The sequence below is a fragment of the Xiphophorus hellerii genome, chromosome 13 (assembly GCF_003331165.1).
Source record: "Xiphophorus hellerii strain 12219 chromosome 13, Xiphophorus_hellerii-4.1, whole genome shotgun sequence".
In the NCBI taxonomy this organism is placed as follows: domain Eukaryota; kingdom Metazoa; phylum Chordata; class Actinopteri; order Cyprinodontiformes; family Poeciliidae; genus Xiphophorus; species Xiphophorus hellerii.
Window position 1 is genome coordinate 14,950,538 of NC_045684.1, and position 12,639 is coordinate 14,963,176.

Consider the following 12,639-nt stretch of genomic DNA (forward strand, 5'->3'; position numbering starts at 1 on the left):
CCTAATAAGAAAATGATGATAAACCATAATTAAAAAGGCTTTATATGTAATGCAAGAGCAAAATATTGTAAAAATAGTTGTAGAAGTGATGTTGCATTCAGTTTCTGAGTGTATAAAATTAAGAATAGCACCTGCAAATCCAACCTGTGGGGAAAAAAATAAATGTGAGTTAAAACAGAGGAATGGAAGACATGCATCTCTGAAGGATTTTAATACATTTTATGGCATGCCTTGCAAAATGCACTTTGTCACATTCTGATCATAACCTTCAGTGTATTTAATTTTGATTTTATGTGCTAGACAGCACAAAACTGGTGCACAATATTGAAGTGCTAGCATGATGCATGGCTTTTAATATGTTTTTACAAATAAAATTGGCAAAAATGTGCAGTGCGTTTGTATTGCTCCTTGCAATGTGACGTTCCAATATAAAATCCAGGAGAATGCGCTACGGTTAAACTGAACTTTCCAGCCTACATTCGAAACACTAGAAACCTGCACATCACCATGCTAACTGGAGGGTAGCCTTATACTGTCCCCAGAATGTCCCAAGGAATGTTTGGACCTAAATCTATTTAAGAGTCTTTGGAAAGACTTGTTCACAGCCCGTCTTGAACAATCTGACGGAAGATGAGTTGTTTTGAAGGAGATTATAGAGACATATTCCACAATACTTCCAGCTGTAACTACAGCAAATAGTTTTGCTGCACAAATTATTTTCTCAGGATGGGTGACTGATTATAAAACGCTTGCGCTACACTTTTCAGGTTTGCTTTGCGTTGTTGCTTGTGGCATTAATTGCATTAAATGTTACAATACGGTGAGGTTGCAACATCTCAGTATGTGAAAAGGTTATAGGGGTATGAAAGCTCGAGTTTGATTATAGTTCAAATTTAAAGCAATATTTCTAAAAATGATTTTTTTTAAAAACTGTTTCTTTGATTGGGTAAAATACATGTGACAAGTCTGCATTTGCTGTTCAGTATGTTACAGTAAAATGATTAAATTCTTTTTCAGGAAGCTTGAACAAGTGGACAGTCCTACTATTCACTACTAGCAGAGGTGAGGGCTCATCTGTTAGTTGGACCCTGAGGGAAAGTCCCCGAGTGAGTGCTGCAACCTCTGACTAATAGGTTTGTATAACATTGATTTGATTGGCTCTCCGGTGAAGAGTAAACCCCAACTCTACACGGTTCTGTATGTGTCCTATGCACACATACAGAACCTCGAGGCCTGGTGTGTCACAGCTCAGTCTTTAAGCTGGACAGCCCATGGCTCTGCACGGGCTCTGCCATTAGGTAACAGCAGATTTAGAGGCGAGGCTGGGTCGCAGGTAAAGATTTGAGAAGCCACTGAGCTGGACGGGTTGAGAGCCATCAATCTCCTCCTGATGATAATCTGTTGCCTAATCAGACAGAGCTAACCTCTGCTGGAGAGGAGAGAAGAGTTTCGAGGTGAGCTAAGTTCTCAAGCAGCCCTCCCCATGTGGGAACACTGTGATCTTATGGGAGGGAAAGCCATTCGTGGCAAACATCACATGTTAGTGTGCGAAATTCATGAGCAGCACTCATGAACGTCAAGCAACAGCTGCAAGTCAGAAAACCAGTGGGATTTGCTAACTTTTGTGTGTGGAGCTGACCTCTATCATCAACACTACAAGCAAAGAGCTATGCATTTCTTTATCAATCACAAATAGAGACCTTATACTACTTTGTGCACCACTGCCTGCTTTAATGATAAGTCAATCATCAAAAGTACAAATAAGCAGTTTAATATCACTGTGTTTTACATAGATGGATCATCAAACGTTCCGACTTACAAATAAAACGTAAAAGTAAGCTGCATCATGAAGCATTCACTGCTGTTCACTGCCAGATGAGTTATATATTTTACTTTTTAACAGACAGCCAACTCAATTAGGTCACAACTATGTCATTAAGCACACCTGGCAGGTGCAGATTTATATTGACATGATAGCTTCACACATAGTTGCTGCACATTTGTCAATTGAACGTCTGTGATGTGATTCTCCAGATCCCAAAGGTGCTCCGCTGGATTCAGATTTATTGACTGTTGAGCATACTGAATTCATTATTATGTTCCTGAAACCAGTTGTAGCCATAAACGGTTAGGCAAGGTCAGAAACAATACTCAGGTAGGCATTTAAACAGCGATCGGTTGTTGTTCAGGGGTCTAAAGTGTACTAAGAAACAATCAACCATACCTCTGCATTATCACCGCCAGCCAGGCAGGATAGATCCATGCTTTTATGATGTTTACACCTATTCTGTCTCTTTCATCTGAATGTCACAGCTGAATCTGCGACTCGTTGTCACTGGAGCATTTTTACAATCTGTACTAACCTGATCTAACGTCTTTAGCATTTCTGTCAGCCTCTTCGATCTATTTCCCTCCAATCTTGTCACTAATGGTAGAAAATGATAAATTTTTAAAATGTTTTTGTTGTTTTAATGTTTTTCTTACTTAAAGTTACGAAACTTTTCTCGCATGAACGGCACCTTGAAAAAGTCCCTCCTTCTGCCACCTCAAAACCAACTTAAACACACGCCATTGTCAGAGATTCTGCTGTTGATAAAGTACAGTGCAGCCACATAAAGCACACACCCTCGTCTCACTATTCACAGCAGCAAGCAGGGGAAGCTTGCAGCGCTGCACACAAATAAAAGCAATGTGAAACTTCTTCAGACCACAACTGACAGATAAGTTGTATTTATTACTATCTGGTTCTTGTACGCCCCATTCCCCGCTATGGTTGCCGTGGGCGATTGCCTATATGATCCATGTGAATAATGACCTGTCTGAATATTTCTTTACGAAATGGGTCAAGGAACAAAAACGAAATATTTATTTATGTAGAACACGACAATGAAAATCAATGCAAAATAAGCATGTGAAATACACTGTTTCAGTGTATTCAACAAACTATACTTGTTGCAAGATTTTGAACATATAGGAACAGAACATTTAATATTTAAAACGTTACATATAAAAATATTAAGTTAACTTGTTTAATGTTAGCAGAAATCGATTGATATGTTGAAATATTTATCTAATGGTTGAGGCGATAAAAGGAGACTATTTAGATGCAAACTTCTGTTCATCCTCTATTGGCAAATGTTATCTGTTGAGTCCTGAAACTGAAAACGAATATAGCTTAGTGGACCAGACAATGCACTACGTTATCAGTATATAAAGCATGTTGCACTTGTTTTATTGTTATTTTTATCTGCTCAGAAGATGCATGGGAGGTAGGCTTTGCAGTGCAGTTAAGCTGAGTCAGGATGGGCCTGCAGACTCACATCAGCGGTCTATTACAGAGTTTGTTCAAGGACTATCACAGCCGGTGCCACATTGTGACGCCACAGGGTAAAATTTAAAAGCTGTACGCATACGATTTTTGATACTGAAATATGAGCAATATTCTCACATTAGTGTTTCTTGAGGTAGACAGCAAAAAAATAAATAAAGCTGAGTGCTTTATTCTATTTTCCTTTAAACACAAACTCAATTCTCCCCTCCAGATGTGGCACAGTAACTCTTACTTTATTACATCTCTGCATGGATTGAAAATACAGTGTAATAAAGCAGAGATAGAATTCTTGCATGTGCTTGATGAGTCAGCTATTTGCTAAACCACCCCCTGCTGTTGCATGCTGGAGCAGATGGAGACTTGGCTGGAGATCAGGACTGGCTTAATGAGGGCCTGAATGACTCCTGGCCAGGCCAGGTTTACAGCCTTCGTCACGGGGCGTCACATCTCAAGGCGAGGAGATACTTAAAGCGCTGAAACAGAAGGTGAGGGCAAGTGAGGTGGAGGGAGGGAGCGAGAGAGAGGAGTGGGATGGGAGGAGGAGAGATGGAGACAAGTGAAGAGGAGAAGTGAGGTGGAGCGATTATGTAACAGTTAAAATCAGGTAAGCCATCGATCAGCACACATGGCCTTCCCTAATGCTCCCACACATGGACGAACACCGAGGGAGTCGCATCAAAACCGACTCCTCAGTCGTAATATCACCTTCTGAACACAATGCAGTCAGAGTCACTACATGCAACACTTTCTAAAAGAATGGAGGGTTCAGTCCTGCAACGGCTCCTCCAACCCATTATGGAGCCTCAGTGTGAGTCATAAAACACCAAGCAAGTGGTGTACTGACAATCTACAGAAATCAAGTTTAATTCTCACAACTAAACGTCTATTTTTGCCGTGCTTTGATTTTTAATAACCTTTTATTCAGGATACAGCATAAGAGTTATTGATCTGATTAGTAAAGACTAAATATGCTGAAGGATTTTATTTCAAAATGATCTGATCAAAGATTTTTTTTTGTGCATTCATCAAAGTTGATTAAATCATCTACAGGTTTTATTTTTCAATATTTCAGCACAGTTTTTATCTTTTGATGAGTCCATTCTTGTAAATATAATGCAAAATTCTTCTGCAGAAGCAGATTTTCATCGACAAAAAGCTAAAGACAGGGCTTGTGCTGCCTCCAAGTAAATGTCTTATTGCCACCTAGTGGGAGGTTGGACATGTTCAGCTTTGAAGAGGAAATTTTGTTGATTCCTCCTGATCATTTATTGGCTAATTTTTTAATTAACTTAATTTAGCAACACATTTTTTTTTATCTGTAATGGCTGAATGTTAAGCAAGTGTTTTTTGTTTTGTTTTTGCAAAGTGTATTGACTCTGTCAAAGCCAGCAGCTTTGCAGAAATTGATTCCTAGCTTGTACAAATTGAATTAGCATAAAAGTATGAAAAATAAGCACCCTTAAAGTAAGTGTGTACGTATAATCAGCCATATGTACTGTCCCTTTATGGACAGTAAGTTAGCTGATGACCTTTGATCAGTTTTTTTGTACTCTAACAATCACGGCCATTCGGTCACTGGGTTTAATGCCTTCTCTCTCTTTTTATCCTAAAAAGGAGGGAATGATTCACTGCAACCTCCAGTCCAGTTAAAGATGTAACATCCACATCCACATGATCAGATTAAATTTTATCCAAGCTCTTTAAACTAAAGCCTGTTTTTTCTCCCCACTCAGAAATCAACAGAGCTGAGAACAACTTCAACTGAAAAGGTGAGAGCAGCACTGACTCTTCATGAACTGATATATTATCAGTTCATGATAATATATCATGAACTGATATATTATCAGTTCATGATAATATATCATGAACTGATATATTATCAGTTCATGATAATATATTGATTATCATGAACTGATAATCAATATATCAGTTCATGATATATTGATTATATCATGAACTGATATATTCATGATAATATTCATAATATTATGAATATATCAGTTCATAATATTATGAACTGATATATTATCAGTTCATAATATATCAGTTATGAACTGATATATTATCAGTTCATGAAAGTTGGATATTATTAACCTTCTTGAAGTATCTCAGCTATTTACGCTCATGCATTTTCTCTTTGAATACCAGCATGTGGATGGTAAATGGACATGACACCAGTTTATTCTCCTGCATGAGAGCAGTGGATTTTATCTAAATGCATTTCTTTTATTTATACTACATGCAACACCCATGCAACCATGTTTGCCCTTTCCAAATAATTTTGTCTTCAGTTTTTTTTTATTTTATTAAATCACATATACATTTTTATCTTCTATTTTATTTTATTAATATTAGCCGGTTAGAATGCAATGTCTCCGCCAAGTCCGGTGCGTGACAAAACTCCGGGCTGCAGCTCCAACATCCAGGCTTCTTAAAGTGACAAACCTACTCAGATCTGCGAGCACGCTGCAGCAGAAAAAGGTATTTCTCTATCGCTTTGCACTTTATTGGCAGAAGTCTCATCTAAACACGCAACATTTATATTTCCAATATTTCAATTATACTTAGAGGTGCAAATTTGACACTTTTAATGGACTCTTAATGCAACTTTTAGTGCAACTTTGAATTAAAAGTGTCATTATTTACCGAATGGCACTTCATGACAACAGTCATAAACATTCATGAAGAGTCCGTCAGGCTCATAGCAGATGTTATGTCATGTTTATGACAGTGTCATGTCAGTCTTATGCACACCCCTTTAAATAAAGTGTTACCAGAACATCATTATGAATATGAAAGAAAAATATTAATTTTTCATCAAGAAAAATCTGATGCTTTGTGCATTTGTAACCTAGTAACCTAGTATTAGGTTTTTGCCACTCATAATATTTTACATATAGACTTTTTACACATCTTTGATGGCTACCTTCACGTTTTATGAACAAACTTCTTGAGGTTTTCTTCTTGCTACTATTCAACAAGGGCCACTTCATGGAGGGCACAACTCATAGCCTTTCCGTTTTTGTGAACAGCCATGTCTTGTTAGGTTTGTAGTTGCAATGTATTCCTGCCTTAAAGTTCTTCATAGCTTTATCTCTGATCTGTCGGCCTTAATTTTCTTGATGATTTTTGGTTATGAATGTTCTTTAATAAACCACTGATCCTTCACAGAATTTATCACAAATATGAATTACACATAAGTTTAATCATTTTACTAATAATGTCTTCCCAAATTACTTAGTTGCACTGGATTTCATTTAGAGGTATTAGAGTAAAGGGAGATTTCTACAAATACATGCTAAGTTGTTATTTTTTTTCTTTTTCTATTCTTGTTCTTTGGCTTCCCATAGTTTTTCTGCAAACATCAACATATAACATGCACCTACCCTCCATTTTGGGTTTTTTCTTTGTTTTAACATCTAAAACTAAAACATGCCATGGGTGTAAAAATGACAAACTTACTAAAAAATATATGTGTATTAGGTGAGTTTCATTCAACTGGACTGAAGGCAAAAATTACTCTTTGAACTGTAAAGTTTGCAGAAAAAGCTTGTGAGAAAACGTGAAGTAATCTAAATTTGAATTGTTTTGCTGGCCGCTGTACTGATGGATGCATCTGAACTAATTTGTAACCAGAGATACAAAACTGGTTAAACTGGATATTATCTATCAGGAACAAAGTGTCTTGAAAAGCTAATCCAAGTAACTCAGCCACATCACACTCCTTTCCGCTCTCCCACCTTCTGTCCAGTTAAATGTTTTAAATGGTAAACTCAGGTCAGTGTGCCCTGTAAATTAAATCAGTCAGTTATTTTCTAGACCCACTTTCTCTTGTTCAGAGCCACATAGTTAATGGAGAATGGGTTGAAACATTTTACAGTCAACACAGAATCCATATGTCAACCAGTATTTAGAATTATTGATCCAATATTATGTAATATGACCTAATTTATGTGTACACAAAAAAGAAGGAAAGGTAAATAGCAATAGCAAGTGTCTTATGATGAAAGTCAGTGTGTTGTTCTGTCTTACTGGGACATATGGGTATTTTATGTCCAATTTTTAAAAATCAAGTAATGTAACTAGATAACCAAAGTGGAAGAAAATACTCTTTTGCAAAATATTATTGTAAATTATTTCCACTTAAAATGGTTGTAATCTTTGCTCTGTATGAAAACCAGTAAGGCCAAATTACGGTTTGCCTGGAAGAACGTAGACAAAGATTGGAATCTGTGGAAGAACGTTCCTTAGACAGATGGATTTACCGTTTACATATTTAGACAGAAGAACAGAAGACATATTTATGATAAACCAAATTGCGGGAATGAACCTTACACCAACCGTGAGGCACAGAGATGGAGGTGTTATGGTTTGGGGATGATTTTATATAGACCTGGACAGCTCAAAAGAATTGTAGCTCATCAAAAAGTGTTTGAGGAAAATGTGATATAAAAAAAAAACTAATAAACATAAAGCTAAAGCAGAACTGCTCATTATGACATGACATTAACACCCAGAAATACCAGTAAATCCACCAAGGAGTGACTGAGAGCTAAGAAATGGTCAAGTCAAAACCCAGATCTTGATGTCCTTGTGAAGCCGATAATGTTGACAAAGCAGCTTGTTTTATCAATTAAACTCTGTATTTATTCTAAGATTAGAGATGCTTTTCACATTCTACAATGAGCTTCCATGGTGTTGTGCAACAACAACAAAATTATTTTTTTTTCTCTCATCGCTGCTCATGCAGAAGCTGTATATAATTTACATATGTAGGAAATAATCCTACTCACTGGTCCGTTTATTTTAAGACTTTTATTTTGAAGCCCTTAAAGTTGTTGAGTAGTTCTTCCTGGTTGAAGGCCAGACAGGAAGTGAGAACAAGAGTCATTTGTGAGTTTTTACAGTCTGCTCCCAGTTTCATATTTAGCTTTATTCACAGCACTCAGCTATATGTCATAACGTATTATTTTAATATCTTACAAGAAGAAATATGATCTGTTATATTCATTTAGTCATTGTCAGCTATATTATGGCTTCCTGGGGCTCAGAAGTTAGTTTAAGTCACTCTGCTTAGAGATCAGCAATTTTACAGACCTAAAGCTGCATAACAAAAAAACTAACAGTTTTGTTTATGAAGTATATACCTTCATAAACAAGAAGAGATATCCTTCTCTTCTAAACTGCGAGTTATTGATGACTCCGTTTATCAATAATGTGAGTTATTGATAAACTGCCTGAGACAGTTAATCAATAACTCACATTATCCTGAGACTATTTTAGATTTTATTTACTTACAGTGTTGTATAAGCATCACAAAATAGTTGCTCAGCTCTTTAAGTGAATTTCTGATCAATCTACAGAAGGAGCAGGATTTTATTAGATACAGAGAAGACATTTTTTCCCCCCACGCTGTCTGGTAATAGTTCAAATTATTTATTCCTATTATTGCCAAAATTACCCGTTGAACACTGAACTGTAATTTATAAACAGAGTCCTGATGTCACCTCCTGGATATTTGAGATGTAAAGGTTTTTGGTGCCGGTGTTTTCTGTCAGTCCGTTTGTTCAGGCATGTTGGCGGCAGCATCATGCTTTGAGGATGTTGAAATACCAACGGCCATTGTCTGAATGTTTCTAAATGTGTTCTTATCCCGGCAGGAGATGGCAGACAACAAACCGTGGGTTCTGATCTCAGAGGTTGGGGACAAGGGTGTCCATGAGGACGTCGTTGACATTATCAATCAACACTTCCACATCATCTGCCTCGAGGAGTTTCTACAAAACCCTGCCCTGCACGGCCCTAAGATCCAGGGCTTGTTTATGTGGTACTACAGTCCTGCGGCCGAGCCTTCCCTGATGAGCTGCTTGCCATCGCTGAAGGTGATCGCCAACGGAGGAGTGGGCATCGACCATCTGGACGTGCCGTACATCAACAGCTTTGGGGTGAAGGTCACCAACACTCCCGGCGTGGTGAGCGACGCCACTGCAGACATGGCCATGGCGCTCCTTCTGGCTTCAGCGCGGAAGGTCCTAGAGGGTGAGAGCAATACATTCCCCTATTATAATTATTCTCACTCCTAAAATGCCTCATGATGTACTGTTTACTTCAGCTCAGGGTTAAAGTGGATAAAGACTGAGCTATTTGGATACAAAGTGTAAGGTAAAGGAACACAGTACCAACAACGGAGCATGGTAGTGGCTGGATTGTGCTGTGGTGTTTGTCTCAGTACCAAAAGGTGGATTGGAAAGGGATGAAAGTTGGGCACAATTGGGTGTTCAAAAAGAAGAAGAAAGAATTTTGCACATAAAAAGGAGGGAAAAAATGACATGGGTTCTGAAGAACTGCAGAAAATGGAAATGACCAGCACTCCAAAAACATATAGAAAGGTTTTAATGTGGAAAAAATGCTGAGGTAGTTTTCTGGTTTTACCATCAGAAAACTACCTTTTCTGATGGTAAAACCAGGCGAACACCGCACTCAAGAAATGGCCATGCCCTTAACCTGCTAAGAAGATTGATCAAATATTCAGCTGGTTATGTAAAAAGCTACAAAAGCTTCCCATTTTGTTAATGGACATTTACCCTATTATTAATGGGAGCATGTATAATTTCCCCCTTGTCTCGTTTAAAGATTGAATGGCCCCAAGTTTTTTTTTTAGCTCTACCATCATTCCACAGTGCAAATAGAGATACTCAAACTTAGATGATTAAATAAAATTATTACATAGTTAAAAGCCCAGAATTAAACAGACATTTATTTCCCTATGGTGAGTGGGTGTAAGCTTTTGACCACAAGTTTACACCCACTTGTGGTCAAAATGATCTGTCAATAATCTGAAAGCTTGGCAACATTTTTCTGGTTTCTGTCTCTGCAGGTCACCTGATATCAGTCGATTCTAAGACCACCCATGTACCAAAAAACCTTACGGGAGTTGAAGTCACAGGTTCAACTCTGGGGATCATTGGAATGGGACACATCGGGTATAAAGTTGCTCAGAGAAGCAAAGGTTTCAACATGAGGATCCTTTACCACAACAGAAACAGAAGGTCAACTTTTTTACCCGCGATATGTCAACCCAAGAAATGGAGGCAGTTCATAAGATCTTTGATTCTTCTGTTGTTTAGAAGTATCGAAGACGAGCAAGCAGTCGGGGCAAGTTACTGTGAGAAACTGGACGACCTGCTGAAAGAGTCCGACTTCGTGGTGGTAGTGGTGAACTTGACCCCTGACACCACCGGCCTCATCAGCCACAGAGAGCTGTCACTCATGAAACCCACAGCAACACTCGTAAACGTCAGCAGAGGTAATGGAAAATCTTTCGCCTGGACTGAAATTCAGAAGAACTCGTTCCTCTACCAGGTTGAATGGTTTTATGTTTCAGGTCTGGTTGTGGATCAGGACGCTCTAGTCAAAGCTCTGACGACTGGAACGATACGAGCTGCGGCTTTAGACGTGACTCACCCCGAACCTCTACCCAGGTACCCTCTAATTTAAACTCTCCCTCTTTCTTTGTTTACACATTATTGCTAATGTTAGCTTCATCTGATGGGTTTGTGCAGGAATCATCCACTCCTCACCCTCCCCAACGTGCTGATAACGCCCCACATTGGGACCAACACTCGTGGGACAGAAAGAAAGATAGTGCAGATGATGGTAGACAATATTCTGGCAGCAGTGAAAGGCTTAGCTGTTCCTAATGAGGTCAAAGCAAAATAAGTTCCTCTTCTGGTGACAAGATCAAGAAAATATAATCTTTTGTCCTTTTTACGTGCAACTTTCACACATTGACCCAATTCTTTGACATTTTGAGCTGCATTCCTGTCAGTTTTAGTCCTGCTGTTACTCAGGAAGACATTTATGGGCAGAAAGCATGTCTCCTCATAATAACTTAGGTTTTTTTGTGTGTCATAAAGCAAGCACGATAAATCCACTGTATTTTCTTGCCATTTAATCACTACCTTTATTGCTATACATATGACAATGGCAAATAAATATGATAAATAAAATTGTGAGCTTAAATTTCTCATTAATGCAGTGTTTTCTCCTTCAATGTGATTTAAGAGAGCTGCATAATTATTGTGGTCTTCTAGATTTTTTCAAATTAATATCATTAAATATATACTTCCCTTTGTTTGCTTACTGTTATTTTCTTGTAGGGATTGTCAAGAGAGTATTCAGAATCTGGAAGCTAATTTATTCAGTTGAAGTATTTTTCTCCTAATTAATGTCATCATATAATGATGATGGTGTATGTTTTAGTTTTTATGTGTAAGATTGACAAAGTGATTCTTAAAAGTCGACATTTTGTTGCTATCTTAAAAAATTTGAGACCCGGATAAAAAATATTTGTTTCCGTCTTTTAAGTAACATTTATGCGGTCCAAATGAACTGGAAAATAAACTAATGTAAAAGTTTTACAAATGTTGGAAATTTTGTTCTGGACTTGGGTCGGACTGGTCTAAAAAAACTTTAATTTTACTCTTGTGAAGCTATATAGAATTTCAGCATATGTTTTTGACACACTGCCATGCGGAAAAAGGAAATTTCAACCTTTTAGCAGAATCTTAAAGGCCTTTTATCTGGTATATGTAAGTGTTGCAAAAGTTGGTGCAAAAGTTCAAGTTTAGCTTCAACAAACCACATTCTTTTTTTTTTTAATTTTCAGGTCTCTCAGTGTCACTGCCAGTCTCTTTGCAGCCTCTTTGACCAGTTTCCTTCTTGTCTTCCCATCGAACATGAAGACATCTTGCTTTTATACTGTGACTTTTTCGCATATTTTCACCAATAACTCTTGACTACCATACTCTACATATGATGTGTGGGATCTGTGGAATTTTTTATACTCTTCTTCTTTCAGTGATATCTTTATGATCCTTTCAAACCTGCACTTAGCGAAACTTTATTTTGGGTCAAACTTGTGCAGCCAGGTCTTTGTTTCTTTCCTTTTTGTTTATCTCACATCATGCATTTTATCATGTTTATGTCAGCATTAGCCATCAATACTGCTGGCAGGTTGTTACAAGTACAGCTTTGGTCACTGGTGTGCAGTTGAAATAAATACAATTTTATGAACTATTGGATCAGTTTTAGTTTGAATTTGTTCATGATGGAGTGTAATGTGAATTATCAAATAATAAAATACTTAAATAATTCTTGAGAATTGTAAATAATTTCTACTTTTAATCATTTAACTCTCTAGTTCACATTTGTGAAATACACAGTTAATTACAAATGTAATTAATTTCTCATTTATTTATTTACTTACTTGTCTTGTCAATAAATCTTGTGGTTTATTGAAATGTCAT

The 12,639-nt window shown here is 37.5% G+C and overlaps 1 protein-coding gene across 3 annotated transcripts; it reads left to right on the plus strand.

The window, feature by feature from the left end:
- The first annotated feature begins 5,019 nt into the window (after positions 1–5,019).
- LOC116731407 (probable 2-ketogluconate reductase) lies at positions 5,020–12,485 on the plus strand. Of its 3 annotated transcripts, XM_032581120.1 has the most exons (7): positions 5,022–5,100; positions 5,687–5,812; positions 8,992–9,370; positions 10,209–10,380; positions 10,459–10,637; positions 10,716–10,812; positions 10,894–12,485. In XM_032581120.1, exons 2-7 carry the CDS (start codon positions 5,696–5,698, stop codon positions 11,048–11,050), a joined length of 1,101 nt encoding a protein of 366 aa, XP_032437011.1. In that variant the 5' UTR covers positions 5,022–5,100; positions 5,687–5,695; the 3' UTR covers positions 11,051–12,485. The 3 variants fall into 3 exon arrangements, with proteins under 3 accessions (XP_032437012.1, XP_032437011.1, XP_032437013.1); XM_032581121.1 differs by lacking the exon at positions 5,687–5,812 and having other exon boundaries at positions 5,020–5,100; XM_032581122.1 differs by lacking the exons at positions 5,022–5,100; positions 5,687–5,812 and adding an exon at positions 8,168–8,224.
- The last annotated feature ends 154 nt before the right edge of the window (positions 12,486–12,639 follow it).